The following is an 18,033-nucleotide window of genomic DNA, read 5'->3' on the forward strand; positions in this document are numbered from 1 at the left end:
CCCTCCTCCTCCCCACCCCCCCCCCAAGTCAATTCAGTATACTGCGTCTAAAATGTGCAACTGTGACTCACATCTGAGCTGTTGGACAACAAAAAAATAAAATAAATTTACAAATATTGAAGCTCAGTTAGACGTTTTCCATCCTCTTGAAATGGGACGATGCCGTTAAATCCTGACTCTTGCGAGTGTCCGTGAACGCATCACTGACGTTCACTTGTCAGTGAGAACTGAGCAGCTGTCACAGTTGTTTGTGGGAACCTGGCAAACGACACGTCCTCTTAGTTTTAAGAGGTAAGAGTTCATTTCTTTTTAAACAGTTGCGGGCTGTGATATAACAGCATTGTCCTGCACCAACGCGGGTAAAATGCTAATGGCTGACGTAAGCGTGAGGTCCAGTTAAATCTCCATATCGGTTAGCCCCGGCTAGCTCGCGAGCTAGAGGCTAGCATCGTTGAAAGCTAATAATTGCTATCAAAGTTGGATTAATGAAACAAACTGGTGTCGCGTCTAAAACCTTCCGACCTTGTGGTGTGTGCTTTAAGGAAGTTTCGTCTGAAGAAGCCTAACTTGAAAAGACGTGGTTGTTAAAAGAGTAGAGATTAACACAACCTCACAAAACAGAAACAGGTAGCTAATGTTGGGCTAATCCAACTACTTTATTTTATTATTATTATCATTTATCTTCACATCAGGAGGAATATTACGGATGAAATTACCCCATTGTGAAAGTTGTACGCTCCAATCACAGGAGGAACCGATGAAACGACTTTACTTTTAAAGGAGTAACTTCACTGATGGTGTTGCGAGCCAACATGTTGTGTGAGCTGAAGTCCTCCAGACCGACAGGAGGACATTTATAGAAGTGTGCAAGACGACATTACATTAACCCTCAAGGTTTCACCGCTTGTCAGTCAGAGTGTGCTAATTTGAATAATACACAGTGTTAAAATGGTGGGTGCTGGCGTGGTGACATCATCTTTTAGTCACGATGAAGTTACTGGGTCCCTGTGTGCAAAGTCAAAGGGTCCGTGTTTGTGTTTTGACCCCTGAAAGGGCTTTTGGGGTTGTAGGGACAGTCCGATGTGTAGTAACTGGAGCTGTACGAGGTGGTCTGTGGACTGAACTGCTCTGCTGTAGGTGAGAGCCGGTACAGTCCCCCCCCCCCCAGTTTGGAGAAGCAGGCAGCTGGACGACAGGTGTTGTGCCATAAAGTGATCGTTGGCCAGAAAGGATGACCATCCCCATCCTCGATTAGTATGCAGCTCTTGACAGCTGAAGCATTAAATATAACGCAGCAGCCCAGCAGTAAATCTACCCTTCGCGAGGATTGTAATGTTCAGTTGTTCTGTCAGATTGAGAAAGGTGTTGATCTGTCTGTCTTTATCAGTTCAGATTTTACGCGATATTTAGAGTATTTTCACCGCTCTGGCAGCTTTTTTTTTTTTCTCGACGGGGAACTAAAGCCTTTCTCCCAGCTGGGGCCTCGCCTCATCTACCGCAGTTAATACACTGACTATTCATCATTTGAATGTAGTCACTCTATGCTTGCATCGTGCTAATGGACCGAGCCAGGCGTCTCGGCCAGGTGCCTAAACCTTTACTTGTATCCACCCAAACCATTATAAAGGAAGGATCTTTTTGAAAAGTACGCTCCGTTGACTAATTTTCTGGATGGGAGAAACTAGTTTTCCACACCCTGCAAATAAAGAGCCACATTAAAAGGGAGGGCAAGAGAGAACTTGTTTCTCTGATGTCGAGCCTCTCAAGAATGCCAAATACATAAATAAATAAAAAGCCTGTAGCACAAACCTGGTCTGAGACATGACTCTGTCATCTTTGCAGATTAAAACCCGAAACCAGTATTTTTTTAGGTAATTTTATACAGTTCAAGTGTCAGATTCAAGGTGGTTGAAAGTTTTACTCCGCAAAATTGCCCAGATAGTGCAGTAAATGTGCGTCTTGGAATAAACCCTGTACAGTTACAAAGGTATGTTTTGTTTATTCCTCTTGAATTCACGATATACATAAAGGTTCTACAGCTCAGCCTGCTCAATGTGTTCAACCCGAAGCACCTGCAGTTAGGTTCAGGTCAGGCTGGAGCCTTATCTTGTTTACTTTAATACCCATTCAACTTCTAGCTGCCTATAAAAAAAAAAAAAAAAAGGCCCTGCACTGATCATGTAACAGTCGGAACAGAATTGCCTCGAATAATTTGTGACAGTTTGCACATTAGTATCACAGTAAACGTTGTATTGTGAAACCTTTCTCTCTGTGCACGCTATAAGAACCACGAATAGTCTTTTAAGAACTGACTGACGATGCTTATCGGTAAAAGTTTAGTCCTTTGTCCCTGCATCCTCCCCTCTGTGCTTTGCCAGTCATGGCACGTGGACACCAGAAGATTCAGTCCCAGCAGAAAAATGCCAAGAAACAGGCGGAGATGAAGAAGGCCAAGGGTCACGATCAAAAGACGGCAGCCAAGGCGGCACTAGTGTTCACCTGCGCCGTGTGTCGGGTGAGTATGACAACCCAGAGGCCAAAACCTGACCAACATTTTGTTCAGAGATGTGTTTATAAAATGCTTTGATCACTGAGGAGTCACATTTTCAACCGAACACAAGGCCTTTCCACCTAAAATTCAAATGTAATTGTTGGATGTGTCGTCTCTTCCCACAGTCCCAGATGCCAGACCCAAAAACCTTCAAGCAGCACTTCGAGAGCAAGCACCCAAAATCCCCCATGCCCGCTGAGTTAGAGGGAGTGGAGGCATAAGTGGTCATCCTGGATACCAAACTCTTCAAGGCCCCGTACTAACACTCTGACGGCATCGGATGATTTGATGTAACCAACATGAAGCAGTTATCTTCATTTATCCTTTGACAGGCTAAAGTTGCCTTTGATGCAATGCTTCCTCCCATCCAGTGCTCCTGTTTAAACACATGCAGGGCTAGACCCAAATGTGGCCTGATTTCAGGTCCACTGTAGACCTGTACGATCAATGAACAATGAAAATTAGTGAAAGAAGACTTTCCTGCACCCCTTTTATTTTATTTGACACAGTTTCTCAGAACAGAATCACTGCCCTGATGTGTTGTACGTATAGGAATATTTCTCCCTGCTAGCTCTTGTATCTAAAGCTCTGGTGGATTGATCGAACCTTTATTGACAACATGCCACGTGAGGTGAACACGCAGTATCCTTACAAATCATGGATTGGGCTTTCGGTGGGAAAATTCAGATGATTTAGGTTGCTACAGTTGACGCAGTGACAGAAGTGACCTCATCGACTTTATTAGTACTTGAGAATTGAATCAAAAGGAGGCTGTGACACGTTTTCCTCAGTCGTTCACAGAGTAATCCCTCCACAGCGCTGTCTGCCCTGATGTACTGCAATTTTTCATCTAGCTAATCATAGCTTCATGTTGGCTCATGAAAATGTGAAATGTTGCCAGCTATTTCCAAGCTGCTACACAAATTGTAAGTTGATACAAATTTTATGGGAGCTTGCCAGCAACATTTGTATGCTTGGAAAATGAATGTATGCTCCAATGATGTATTATACCGTTTTATTAAATATTACTTTGTTGTATATCGGCATTTTGGAATTTTTAATTTCCTATTCTGCTCTTTTTTTTGGGATGGATGATGAAGCAGACTAATAGCACATTGCACATTTATGTAGATAATATTTAAAAAAAATCTGGCTTAATGGGATTTTTTTTAAGGGCTGTCACTCACGCTGATACTTTCAGTGTGCCCATTTTTGTTTCTCCGATTTAGTGGGTTAAAATTTTCTGTGTAAATTTCAAATTAATTAACGAGTAGTTCTGAATATGTTTGTATACACAGTATGAGCTGAAGGGAAGGCAGGGAGACTCACAGATAGTAATTGACAGCTGACTTGGACATCATCCCAGGAGGCTGTGTTAATAATCCGTGACATTTTTCAATGAATAAATTAGCCTCCTCTGCCAGTTGATGTGACACCCTATTAAAACCAAGTCACACAGTTCATAACGGTTTTCTATTTGGTTCACTTGAGGGTTTAAACACTTGGGGTCAGGTGGTCTTTCATGATAAAGCAAATTAAAACAAGCATGTCAGTGGTTCAGTGTTGCCTTGTACCAGTTGTGCGGCAGGCAACAGGAAGTGGCTCAAACTGCAGTTCTCGAACAAAACCTATCCAAACTACTCGTTCATTTTGTGTGGTCTACAGATATCTGGCTGTCTGTATGCTTGCCCTACTGTCAAGACAAAACAAAAGGTGTTTTATATGTCTGGAGCTCACAGTATATTTACTCAGTACTTAAAGGCCAAAAACATCCGCCGCCTTTCTCAGAATTGAATAATCTGTGAGGAAATAAGGTTTGATTTAATTTTATTCTGACAAATGAGAAGGAAGAAAAAAAAGACTAAAGCGCCAGTACCACCCGGCCTGTTGCTTTAATGGTCTGAGAGGCTCGGCTGAATGAGTCATATCCCACATTGTTCCCCTGTCTCCTCACACATAATACACATCCTTCCTTCCCATCTGTAAACTTGTGAATGAAAAAAGCATGACGCATGTTCATTCATACAAACGGACACACACAAACAGGGAGTTTGGGTGTTATGACTTGTCTTTGAATTCAACAGTAAAAAGAGGAGCACTTGCACAAAATTAAATTCGTTGTCTTAATTAGGTGAGGGAATTCTCCCCGGCTATAGATCATCTATTTTCAGGCACAAGTCTCCCTCTGAGCTCAGACTGTACTGATGATAAAGAAAACACTGGTTTCCACAAGTCACTTACTGTCTCCTGGCCGGCATCAGAGCAACTCACAATCCCACCAAAAAGCTAATTATACTGTTAAAAAACTGATTGAAACACTTTTTTTTTTTTTTTTTTTTTAAATACATGATATAATGTCTTTAAATGTTGTAATTTTATATCTTAATGTTGTTTTCAATGTAATCACTAGGTGGAGTTTCCAAAGACTATTGGTTGTTTTTGTACCGAGAAGAATATGTTTTAGGAGCACCACTTTAATAGTGACCATCTTTTTAATCATTCATATTAATGACAAACACTATTTACCGAGTCCTCTGACACATTTGGTGTTAAATTATTCACATTTCTAATTGGTTACGTAGGAAGAGGTAAAAGATGTGGAGAATATTCATTTAAAACCTCACCTAAGTATGTATCTGCAGGTAGGTTTTATTTTTCCTCCTGGCTTTAACAGATTTCCACGAGGAACTTATTTGATTCACCAATTACATCTCCCATAAGTCTTTGGTTCACTGGGGGGGAAAAAAAGCGGAAATGTCATTTTTCCAAAAAACAATTTTTAATATCATATTTACAATTAGAAGAGTTCCAAGAGAATAAAATGTCATATTGAACTAAATCGAGACAGACACAAGTACCGTCTTTGTGCACATTGTTTACTTGGTTTGGAATACTAATTAGAAAGTAAAATATGTGTTTGCTTCAAAAGATGCTGCGGAGACTCTCGACATCTTTAAAACTGACTGAAGTCACTCGGCCTTAAAAATGTTGCCTGTAAATTTGGTCACCATAGCAACTCGATTCTGACGTCATCCGTCCCGGTACGACCCTGCTGCTGTGTCTTTGATTGGAGGGAAACCCCGTGGATGAGCGGGAGAGAACATCAGCTGTGCGGTCGGGAATCAGGAACAACATCGTCGAACGACACTTACAGGTCAGTTCACATTTATTTACCACGCACCGTCGGTGGCACCCTTGACTAAAAGGGCCGACACGTTTGATCCGTGCGCTTTTCGGGGGACGCTTTTCATCCGGCACGAACCGCTGCTTGTGGGTAGAAATCACTGATGCTCCGCCGCTCAGTCATTGTTCGGCGCTCGCTTGAATGGGAAGCGCTTGTTACTGCGCGTTAACGCATCTATTTCCTCTACCCGCCGGGTTCAGGGGACAGCTTTCGGGTGTACCAATTTACGTTTTGTTAATTAAACAACTTAAAATGAATGCTTCATGCTACCTAAACCGAAAGCTCTGGTTGTTTTCCGGGAACCGAAAAAGGGCGTTTACTGTGTACTGAAGAAAGCCAGGCTCCTTTCATCCACGTCCAACTGATTCAGTGACACATTTATCGTAAGATCTGCTGTGTCGTTACGCCTTTCCCCCACAATAAACACTGAAATTATGAAATACAAATTATTTAGGAAAGCTATTTCTGTCGGTCTATATTCCTGCCGTGCAAAGTAGGAGCTCGGTGGGCAGGTGTGTGTGTGTGTGTGTGTGTATATATATATATATATATATATATATATATATATATATATATATATATATGTGTGTGTGTGTGTGAGAGAGAGATGGGTACATGTGCCCGCATACTGGGAAATCTGTCATTTTAAAAACTAAACAGCCAATTGATTGAGCTTAATTGATAATAAGAAAATAATAAAGTTGCAGCTGCAATTGACTGCTTTTCTTTGTTTCATGATAAATACAAATTAGAACTAAAACAACTAGTTGATGTACAGAAAATCATTTCGTGCCTATTCTTTTAATAGATCAAACGTGTTACAGCTTCTTCATTAGAGATACTTGCTGTTTTTTTTTGACATGATATTTAACTAAATTCTGAAATTGTAAGGGATGATTAATACATTTTTTTTTTTTTAGAAATTAATCTGATTAGAAAATAATTATTGTTTTGCAACTGCAGCCCAACTTATTTCATAATGTTATATCATTCTTTACATTTCAAACTTTTTAATCTGCAACCTAAAATACCAGCAGGCACGATGACACGAGATCTTTAGTTCTATGGGTAATGTAATTTAATTTTTATAGTGTTTTTAACAATTTGTGGCAAGAAGGATAAATATAATGTAGCTACACTCTGCTGGAAATACTTGATTCATCATGAACCTATTTCTGAATTACAACCTAACCACTTGCTCTTGTTGTATTTCTAATGACTTGGATTCCAAGTGGGTTTAGTCACCAGTATAAATCTGTGCCAGAATAAGTGCAGATGAGGCAAGGTGATTATTATCCCTAAACCACTTTAAAAAGATGGTGCGCACACACCCAAACTCCCCATGCATTTTTTAGACTGACGCACTGATTGGATTATTGCAACAACAAAAAAAACACAAATGTGAGCAACATGGATTTTTTTTTTTGTCCATGTAATAATTTCCAAATAAGAATAAGTCAAAGTATTTATGCGTACGAGCTTTTTGTTAACTAATTGACATTTTTGTGGGATCAAATGGATTTGAAAATGTATGGGTGCGTCCTGAGAGTATATTTAAATATAATCCTGAAGAAAACAGGTTATGCAGGAAGGACAACATCTCTACATGCACCTACCATATCCTCCTTCATCCACGTTAACCCACACCACCCCGACTATGTTGCTCTTCCATTTCTCTCCCTGTGCCTGCCCTCCCCCAACTCTCACTCTTCGGTTTTCCTAACCTAATCTGCCTTTGTTTTTGTCCTTCCCCTATCCCGCTCCCATGTCATTCATTCCTCAGCCCACACAGGAGCAATGGCAGACAAGGAGGAGCAGGTACAGAGAGCCAAACTGTCCGAGCAGGCTGAGCGTTATGATGACATGGCCGCAGCCATGAAGGCTGTCACAGAGCAGGGCTCCGAGCTCAACAACGAGGAGCGCAACCTGCTGTCTGTTGCCTACAAGAATGTGGTGGGGGCGAGGAGGTCCTCCTGGAGAGTGGTGTCCAGCATGGAGCAGAAGTCTGAGGACAGCGGGAAGACCGCAATGGCCAAGGAGTACAAAGAGAAGATCGAGAAGGAGCTGAAAGACATCTGCAAGGAAGTGCTGGTAAGGAGCCGAGACAGTGAGGAGGGAGGAAGGAAGGAAGTGACGAGAGTAAATGCTTGAGTTGTGACTGGCGGATGGGAAGACAGTGAGAGGTGCAACATAGTACAAATTCAGGTGGGGTGGAGAGATGACAACGGAAAAAAAGCGGATGTTCCTGCATTCGGTCCCTTTACAGAGCTGCACCCAGTCAGCCCAGCGTTTTCGCTATAGAAGCATTTCCCCTAAAGATTGCCAGTATAGAAGTCAGTCAGAAGAGAAATCAGTTATTCCTCTTTGCTTTATGAATTTTTTTTAAACCATAAAGGGTTTTTTTTTTTTATTGTGCGTGACATCATCCCAGTGGAGAGAAAACATTTTTGCTTATGTGCTTGCTGACCCATATATAAACAAATGGCCGCCATGTTGGAGTCCAGCGTCTGCTGGTGCCAGCAGCCATAACCGTGTGTGTGTAAATTGTTTTCTAAACATTCATTCTTGAAAATATCATCGTGAAAGCAGCAGATCCCGTCTTAGTGTTCTGGCTGCGTTCACTCACTAACGCTATGATGCAAATAGGCTAATCAGAGTTTTAAGGTGACGTTGCCTTTTGTTCAAAAGAGCATGAATCAATCTCTCGCGCTCTCGCACTCACTAGTTAAGTAGACGTATGTGCTGCAGAGTACCATAATTGTGATTATCATCGGTCCATATATTTTTCTTGAGCTCCTCCCCTTGCGTTTCCCGGCGTGCCTTCTTCCATCCTAACTTTAGAGAATAAAGAAACCAAATTAAATATGTGTAAGTGAGGGGAGAATAATAATGACATGCACAAGTACAAATTATGATACATAAAATAGGCTGTGACTTAAAGCCAAGTGCACGAGGCGGGAAGGTGGTATATATCCCGATCACAATTATAAAAGTGCATGAGTCAATATTAAACCAATGTTATAAAAGTGGATCAATCGGTGTGATGACAAATCTGTTCCAAAAATGTACTTGAGCCCAACTGCTCGGGCTCTTGTTGCACCGGCGATAGTAAATCCACGACACATGTTCTCCAGAGTGACCTCAGACGTTAAAGGTGATATACTAGCAGGTGGGCAATCTTGTGTGTGATATGGAATATAATCATGCTAGCGCCAATGCCAGTGTCTACTTCTTATAATACGTCCATGTGCCGGAGATGCACCGGATAATGTGCTTCTGTGGGAAGCTAGTGAGGGATTATCCCTTATCCGTAGTAGTGGCATCTTCTGTTTGGCCGAGGTGGCAGGGATCTATAAAAGGGGGACAATTTAAACCTTTAACTCCCATGAGGACTCAAAAGTTGCATTGTTGGGTTTCTCTATATAATGTTGTAAAGTTCTGCTGCAAGGACATTTAATGTGTTAAGTGCCATGAAATAACCTGTGCTGTGATTTGGCACTATACAAATAAAACTGAATTGAATTGAAAAGTGTTTGTGACATGGCAGTTCTCACCATAAAAACAGCTTCTCTGGTTTAATATCGGTTTGCTTACGTCCCCGTTCAACTCTGAATATCTCATATCTGTGCCATTGATTCCCCTCAGCTATCAGGAAAGTAGATTTTGTTTTTGTTTGTATAGGCATTAATAAATGTTCCAATGTAGCTGTGATGAGGACAAACGTCTATGAGACTAGCAAAAGTCTCATGTTTAAAATGATCTCACCAAGTAGACAAACAATGCTTAAAGCAAATGAAGGATCCACGTCCCAACTGATTCAATTCAATTCAACTTTATTTATACAGCGCCAAATCACAACATAGGTTTATTTCATGGCACTTAACACATTAAAGTCCTTACAGCAAGACTTTACAATATTATACAGAGAAACCCAACAATTCAACAATTCCCACATAAGCCAGGAGGGAAAAAAAACAACCCTCCTCTTTAAGGGAGAAAAACCTCCAACAGAGGGAAGGAAAAACTCCCTCTTAACAGGAAGAAACCTCCGACAGAACCAGGCTCGGGTGGGCGGAGCCATCTGCCTCGACCTGTTGGGGTGAGAGGAGAGCAGAGAGAGAAAAGGACAGCATAGAGATAGAAGAGAACTGTTGGTGGAGACGACAAGCGCAGAGCAGAGACATGCAGCTCCATGACGGGACATCTGCAAAAGAAAGAAGAGAAACAGGAAAAAACTGATGTCTGACTATCGTAGAGATTAAGATTAGAATGTGGATTGTGTAGATGCATCCGGTATTTGCACATTCAGTGTCAGATACAAACCTGTGAACGTAAAAGAAAAGGTTTCTAGGTGAATGGTTGCAATTAAGCAACTTCACACTTGCTCCACTATCAAAGTTAATTTTCTGTCAGTCACAAAAAAAAATGTTTCTGCTACTCTGCCTGCTATTTTCCTCATTCGCATTCTCAATTATTAAAAAAAAAAAGAAAAAAGAAGTTTTATTTATGCAACTTTTATTTTTAAATCTTTACCTTTTTAGAGAATCAACAAATAGGTGAAACAAGTAAATATGAACAATGTAAAACTAAGAAAAAGATTGACAGTGATGTAAACATATGCCTGTGAGGATGGGGATGCCCTTAAAACAAATATTGAATATTATTTTTGTCACTAGGTTCAGGTTGCACACTTAACACACCTGTTTAATGCTGATATCAACACGAACTGACTTTTTTGTACAATTGCGTGTTGCGTTTTGTGCATGCAGGACCTGCTCGACACATATCTGATCCCCAAAGAAACGCCTGCTGACAGCAAAGTCTTCTACCTGAAGATGAAGGGAGACTACTACCGCTACCTGGCTGAGGTGGCCACTGGAGATGACAAGGAAAGTGAGTAAATCACACACCGTACATTGTTACCAGCCTCCATTCGTCTCTTGTGCAGTCACTCAAACCAAATCGGACGGCACAAAGTGTATTCTTGTGACTCGCGTTCACGAAAAGTACGCAAGCCATTTCAAACACACAACCTGCTGTTAAAAACGCATGCTGCGGTGTGATCCGTTTCTATGACGATGCTGACGGGGTGAACGTGTCCTGATTTAAGGGTCCTCGAGATACTTTTTGGGATGAAGACACTGGGCTTGGTTCAGGTGTTACTAGTAGCGGCCAGAATACTGACATCGTCCCCGTCCTTGACCTACAACTGTCAGCCGAAATGCAGGCGAAGGGCTGCTGCTGGGTTGTCATGGCAACAGGAGCAGCACCAGGGTGTTGGCTGCTGCTGGTTGCCAGGAGGCATTTTAGAGTTTTATTTGGTGGCTGTGGGAAATGCCTGAGTATTGTTTTTTTTCCCCTTCCTTTTTATCCTTAATTTCAGGTTGTCTTGTGATCTATATTGTTTTCTTCAGCTGCATATTTACTATGAAAATCCCATGTAATTTCGAGCATTGTATTGTCTCCATAGAAAAACCATAACAATCCCTTTCGGTGGTTGGATGCTTTGTTCTGTCATTGATCTATAATTTTACACTCTGGCTTTTGGCTATAGTAAATCACTGGGGGTTATTTTATTTTCCATCCACACATTGACAATCTAGCATGTATTATCTTTCTCCGAAGGTGGCACCCTGAATTCCTGATGTTTCTTTGGTTTTGAGGAGAATTTTGGTCTTAAATCCATCCTGTTTTTTCCCATTCACTTTAAGTAACTGTAATACAAACTAGAGCTGAAACAACTAGTCAACAGAAAATTGGAAAAATTTTAGTTTTTTTAAAATGCCAAATATTTACTGTTTCCCTTTTAATGGTTGTGAAGATTTTGAGTTTTTCTTGGTTTTATTTGACATTAACCCTCTGATCCCCAAGCAGCTTCTCACCTCGGTCTCATTTTTCACAACAGCACAATCATGTCTAGAAGTAGGGAGAACTCAAACATGTCTCGTGCAGTAAAACAAAAATTGTAACAAGATGCAGTCTATATATACAACATTTTGTGCCCACAAGTGTTACCAATTTTGGAAATATTAACCTATTTTTTTTAAAAGAAAACATATTATTTTTCCCAAATTTAAATATATTCTTTCTGACTGGTCTGTTCTCCTTTTGTAAAGCCATCATCAACCACTCACAAGAAGCCTACCAGCAGGCCTTGGATATCAGCAACAATGAAATGCAGCCTACTCATCCCATCCGCCTCGGCCTCGCTCTGAACTTCTCTGTCTTCTACTACGAGATCGTCAATTCACCTGAAAAGGCCTGCGAGCTGGCCAAGAAGGTAAGAGGCTTTCTCTACTCATTCGTGTTTTTATTTTTGTTTGATTCTATTTGGTAAGACTCTATTTTTGTTCCCGGGAAAAGAAGAATTATCATGAAACTACTGAAAAGCATAATAAAAAGTGTACATAGGTGGTCTGTAGTAAATTAGTTAACATTGAAGCTGATATGTTCATTGTGTTTTTTATGACTCTGAGCTGCTTCAGTAACTTGTACCTGTCCAATCAGGGTCTTTATACAAGATGAATGCAATAGTTTTTTGTTTTTTTTTCACAGAAGACCTTTAGACTTTTCTCATCAGGGAAAGCACAGGTCTACTGGATAACATTAAAGTTTCTCTCTGTTCTGCTGATGTGTCCCAGTAAGCCATTGACATTGTGACAGTGGGTCAGCCTGTACACTACCAGGACCCTGAAACCAGATCAGTTCAGCGGCATTCAGCAGTACTAATTTTGGAATTTACATCTGTCTTCTGTGAAAAATGTCAGTTAACTGGAGTTTACTTCATACTAAAGTGTCCCAAAGCAAATCAGTGAACTCCTACTACATCCAGCTGTAAATACCGTATTCATTCCCCTAGAGGGCAGTCAAAGTAAATTTTACTTTGGTGATGAGTGCTAAATTATTGCGTTACCTATGTAGTCACATCGAGTAGTTCAGCAGTGAAAAGGTGGGCGATCTTTGCCAGCTTTCGGTTACTGAACAGCTTAAATTCGACACACGCTGCACATCTCCGTTCACACAGCGGTACTGCTGACGTCGTGCTCTGCTCCGGTGTTTCGTCACGTCAAGACCAGGCAGTCAGTCTACCCTACCAAGAAGACTCCTAATGAAATGACAAATTATTGTGTTTACACCTTGTACAGATTAAACAAACAAGATATAATGGTGTTGATTTGTGAAGAACACAGTCTTCCAACTTTAGTGTTTTCTTTTCCTTTATGTTGATATTTACATCAGAAACTATTGTTTGTAAATTCAGATACCCTAACAGGACTCCTAACGGCTGTTTTATTAAGTAAAAAAAAAAAAAGTACACAGGAAAACAGCATGTCATAACAAGCTGCATACACAGGGTCAAAGCATCCGTTGAGAGTTTCAGGCCACAGAATTAATCTGAAGTTATGCTGTCATAAACTACATCGTAATTATGAAGAAAAACGTTGGTTTGTTTCAGTTTAATATTTCTGTTATTACATTTAAAAACCTATTTAATGAATTCTACTCAAAAAGCCTCGACGTGAAAATGATATTACCAAGTCCAGCATAAATGAACCCTGTTCATGTTTGTGTTTATTCACATCATTGTCCTGTCGTCATTTCCCTGCTAACATTTATTTAAATTCATCTCGTGCTGGTTTTGGTATCTTTTGGGAGCCTTTACTCCGGTTTTGAAAGTATGGATGGGTTTCTGTTTCTCCAGGCCTTTGACGAAGCCATCGCCATGCTGGACTCGCTCAACAGTGACTCTTACAAAGACAGCACCTTGATCATGCAGCTGCTCCGTGACAATCTGACAGTAAGTGCCTTGTCTTTTGTCATTTTTCAACTTGACTAAATATTTCAAAAGCTGTGTTCTGCCCGCCGTACATCTGAGATTGCACTAAATCCAGTGTCCTGTGCTCTGTTGCAGCTGTGGATGTCAGACACCCAGGGTGAGGGCGAGGGTGAGGGCGAGGAGACAGAGCAGGCAGCTGAGAAGAACTGAACTTCAGAAGAAGAAGAAGAAGAAAAAAAACCAACAACACATTTTTTACCTCTCACCAGCCTAAGTTGTGTGCGTGGTTGTGTGTGCACATACATGTACAGATATGTATGTTTACACTCCACTCACAATGTGTAAAGTACAGTATGTGTGTGCAGATACATTGAAGCATTGAAGTGTGTGTGTTTTAATTGTATGAGCACCTCCACACAGAAAAGAATGGAATAGATTTGTTTTTCTTTTGAACATTACTCATTGTGTGAACCAGTGAATGTTCGTCTTTTTTTTGGTTTTTTTTTTACTGTTTAGTCCAGATGAAATCCCTTCTTTAGATCCAAATCTGCCCCATGTTCTTTAACCTTACTCACTGTAGCAAACTGCTGCTGTTGCAGGAAAACAAACAAAAAAACCTCTAACTGTAACTTTGATAGTTTCTATGTTTTTACTTGAACATTTACAACCTTTGTGACACTTTGGTCCTCAAAACTCCTTTGAAGTACGTCAACCGTAGAAGTGGTCACAGCGGTCTGAATTCACTAAATTTGACATTTGACAATGACAGTGTTTATACACTGTAGGCAAGTTTTACCTCGGTAAAGATCTTTACCAAATTGCTTGTATCCATCCCGCCCTGTCTGTGTCCCGGTGTAGCAGGTAGTGTTTTTATGGATGGTACACGTGTCATGGCTCAACGGGGTCTATGTGCATTCAGGCATAGGAAAGGTTTTCTGTATGGATGGCCACTTCCGAAAACTGTAGCTAAACTGGTTGATAGATTAATTGAGAAGATTACATTCCATTTGACTGACATCTTTTCACTTTGGGTGAAATGTGTAAACTATAATTTCTTGCAATTTTTGCATAACACACGACAAGGTATAGACAGCCTAAGACAAAGTGAACAACTTCAGAAAATGGCTTGATACTGTAACTTTTGATATTTTATCTTTTCAGCAGTGCAGAGGATACTTTTGCCATGTGCATTTATGTGGCTTTCTACTCTTTTTCTATTCAGGTGTTTTTGTATTTTGGTTTTGTGTATTTTATTCCCTTTGACTCCTGATTTGACTCCTGGAATGTATGCGGTTCCCAGTAGTATGGTTTGAGGGTTAGGCGTGCTTTGAAACTGGCAGTTTTTGCTTTAGGATTTAGCTCGAACCAGGTGATTTACAGTAACATTTACCTTCCTTGAAAGTACATCGTGAAAAGACAAACTAAAATCATGCTAAATATGTTAAGGTAACTTGGTAGAAAGCTGCATTAAAGCCATTATGTAGTCACAAGGTAGTGCCAGTTTCTTATAATTACAGTATCTTGGTTTAAAAAAGATGGGATGCAGGATTCAGAATTTGCAAGTTACACTCTTGAGTATGTTATTTGGTTATGTGCTTTCATGTAAGTGGAATTAAAACATTAAAATCGAATGTGCCGAAGTCATTGTTTGTCTTCTCTCCCTCTGCATTCATTATATACAGTGGGTACGGAAAGTATTCAGACCCCTTTACATTTTTCACTCTTTGTTTCATTGCAGCCATTTGCTAAAATCAAAAAAGTTCATTTTATTTCTCATTAATGTACACTCAGCACCCCATCTTGACAGAAATGTAGAAATTTGTGCAAATTTATTAAAAAAGAAAAACTGAAATATCACATGGTCATAAGTATTCAGACCCTTTGCTCAGTATTGAGTAGAAGCACCCTTTTGAGCTAGTACAGCCATGAGTCTTCTTGGGAATGATGCAACAAGCTTTTCACACCTGGATTTGGGGATCCTCTGCCATTCTTCCTTGCAGATCCTCTCCAGTTCCATCAGGTTGGATGGTGAACGTTGGTGGACAGCCATTTTCAGGTCTCTCCAGAGATGCTCAATTGGGTTTAGGTCAGGGCTCTGGCTGGGCCAGTCAAGAATGGTCACAGAGTTGTTCCGAAGCCACTCCTTTGTTATTTTAGCTGTGTGCTTCGGGTCATTGTCTTGTTGGAAGGTGAACCTTCGGCCCAGTCTGAGGTCCAGAGCACTCTGGAAGAGGTTTTCTTCCAGGATATCTCTGTACTTGGCCGCATTCATCTTTCCTTCAATTGCAACCAGTCGTCCTGTCCCTGCAGCTGAAAAACACCCCCATAGCATGATGCTGCCACCACCATGTTTCACTGTTGGGATTGTATTGGGCAGGTGATGAGCAGTGCCTGGTTTTCTCCACACATACCGCTTAGAATTAACGCCAAAAAGTTCAATCTTGGTCTCATCAGACCAGAGAATCTTATTTCTCATAGTCTGGGAGTCCTTCATGTGTTTTTTGGCAAACTCTATGCGGGCTTTCATATGTCTTACACTGAGGAGAGGCTTCCGTCGGGCCACTCTGCCATAAAGCCCCGACTGGTGGAGGGCTGCAGTGATAGTTGACTTTGTGGAACTTTCTCCCATCTCCCTACTGCATCTCTGGAGTTCAGCCACAGTGATCTTTGGGTTCTTCTTTACCTCTCTCACCAAGGCTCTTCTCCCACGATTGCTCAGTTTGGCTGGACGGCCAGGTCTAGGAAGAGTTCTGGTCGTCCCAAACTTCTTCCATTTAAGGATTATGGAGGCCACTGTGCTCTTAGGAACCTTGAGTGCTGCAAAAATTATTTTGTAACCTTGGCCAGATCTGTGCCTTGCCACAATTCTATCTCTGAGCTCCTTGGACAGTTCCTTCGACCTCATGATTCTCATTTGCTCTGACATGCACTGTGATCTGTAAGGTCTTATATAGACAGGTGTGTGCCTTTCCTAATCAAGTCCAATCAGTTTAATTAAACACAGCTGGACTCCAATGAAGGAGTAGAACCATCTCAAGGAGGATCAGAAGAAATGGACAGCATGTGAGTTAAATATGAGTGTCACAGCAAAGGGTCTGAATACTTATGACCATGTGATATTTGTTTTTCTTTTTTAATAAATTTGCACAAATTTCTACATTTCTGTTTTTTTTCTGTCAAGATGGGGTGCTGAGTGTACATTAATGAGAAATAAAATGAACTTTTTTGATTTTAGCAAATGGCTGCAATGAAACAAAGAGTGAAAAATGTAAAGGGGTCTGAATACTTTCCGTACCCACTGTATGTATGTATATATATATATGTGTATGAAAGGCTTTATTGGGTCACTGTTGGTTCATCGGCTCAATTTCCCACCATGTCAGCTGGTCACACTGAGGCAATCCTGAGAGCGATCTGAGCAACAAAGTGAGAGCTGTCACATGTAATTGAAGTGGCTGCTAGTGAAAGTCCTCAAGCACACCGCCAGGATCAGCCGTCACTGAGCACAACATTGGTGAGATTGAAGATACAACTTTATATAATATCTCAAATCAAGACCGGTATGAAGGACACAACCTGATAAAATGCTGTAGCTTCATAACACCTTTTTTTTTTTTTTTCATCAAATCAGTGCTTCTTTATTAATTTAACTATGGCTCCAGAGACTGCAGTGTTCTGGTTTTGTAGATGGATGCCTGCTTTTCACAGACAACACTGCCCTCTGCAGATGGTGATGACTGTGAAGGGCCATGTTGCATATAGATGTAGTCACAAAGGACTGTCATTTGTTCATTTTAGGTTTCATTGCGCAATATTTTTTCAGATCACAAGCCACATTGTTAACCTCATATTTGTGAGCAATAGTGAGTATATCACATTATACAATATCAGGAGGTCAGACTTTAAACAGTAAGCCCATCACATTGGACCTTTGTGTGTAATTTAGCTCTGATCAATGACCCGGTGTGAGTAATGAGGCTCTGTCCTTCATCGTCACCCTGATAGAACCTGATGAGAGTTTCATCATAGCATGAAAGGCTGAACGCCTCGCTTCTGAAAACAGGTGAAGGGGTGATGCATTTCTGCTCATCACAAGTGCCGAATGACCTCACACTCTTTATCAAATGAGGAATGTCATGTGATCGTATGGTCATGAATTTTGCTCCTTTATGTAGAATTTCTCTCTCTTTGTCATCATTTTGTATGTTTGTTTTGTGTCTCATTTCAGTTGTTTTGTGTCTCCGGTAGTTTTGTGCTACACTTTGATCGTTGTGCATCTCATTGCAGTAGTTTTGTGTTTCATTTTGCTTGCTGCAGTTGTTTGGCACCAAATTTTGGTCATTTTGTATCTCTGTGGTACTTTTGCTTCTCATTTGGATATTTTACATCTCTGTGGTTGTTTTGTGTCACATTTAGCATCTCATTACTGTGGTTTTGCATCCCTTTTATGGTTGTTTTGTACCTTTTGTTGCCATTTTTATTTTAGTTTTGGTCATCTAAAGTCTTTTCATTTATGTCTCC

At 40.7% G+C, this 18,033-nt stretch overlaps 2 protein-coding genes across 2 annotated transcripts; both read left to right on the forward strand.

Moving 5' to 3' along the window:
• The first annotated feature begins 202 nt into the window (after positions 1-202).
• Positions 203-3,589, forward strand: znf706 (zinc finger protein 706). The gene is made up of 3 exons (XM_069176665.1): positions 203-291; positions 2,379-2,515; positions 2,677-3,589. Exons 2-3 carry the CDS (start codon positions 2,381-2,383, stop codon positions 2,770-2,772), a joined length of 231 nt encoding a protein of 76 aa, XP_069032766.1. The 5' UTR covers positions 203-291; positions 2,379-2,380; the 3' UTR covers positions 2,773-3,589.
• Positions 3,590-5,614: 2,025 nt separating this feature from the next.
• On the forward strand, positions 5,615-15,152 carry ywhaz (tyrosine 3-monooxygenase/tryptophan 5-monooxygenase activation protein, zeta polypeptide). Its single transcript, XM_069176381.1, has 6 exons — positions 5,615-5,705; positions 7,519-7,826; positions 10,505-10,628; positions 11,852-12,015; positions 13,438-13,533; positions 13,648-15,152. The coding sequence occupies exons 2-6, from the start codon at positions 7,533-7,535 to the stop codon at positions 13,720-13,722; spliced, it is 753 nt and encodes a 250-aa protein (XP_069032482.1). The 5' UTR covers positions 5,615-5,705; positions 7,519-7,532; the 3' UTR covers positions 13,723-15,152.
• Positions 15,153-18,033: the final 2,881 nt, after the last annotated feature.

The sequence above is a fragment of the Embiotoca jacksoni genome, unplaced genomic scaffold (genome assembly GCF_022577435.1).
Source record: "Embiotoca jacksoni isolate LCO1_2020_lvr unplaced genomic scaffold, fEmbJac1.0.p SCAF_7, whole genome shotgun sequence".
NCBI lineage: Eukaryota > Metazoa > Chordata > Actinopteri > Embiotocidae > Embiotoca > Embiotoca jacksoni.

Excerpts from the sequence above, each read along its gene's own strand:
- znf706 (XM_069176665.1), top strand. The coding sequence starts at position 2,381 with ATGGCACGTGGACACCAGAAGATTCAGTCCCAGCAGAAAAATGCCAAG. Across the intron at positions 2,516-2,676 it reads TCACCTGCGCCGTGTGTCGG|TCCCAGATGCCAGACCCAAA; the intron begins GTGAGTATGACA and ends CTCTTCCCACAG.
- ywhaz (XM_069176381.1), top strand. The coding sequence starts at position 7,533 with ATGGCAGACAAGGAGGAGCAGGTACAGAGAGCCAAACTGTCCGAGCAG. Across the intron at positions 10,629-11,851 it reads CACTGGAGATGACAAGGAAA|CCATCATCAACCACTCACAA; the intron begins GTGAGTAAATCA and ends CCTTTTGTAAAG. Across the intron at positions 13,534-13,647 it reads TGCTCCGTGACAATCTGACA|CTGTGGATGTCAGACACCCA; the intron begins GTAAGTGCCTTG and ends GCTCTGTTGCAG.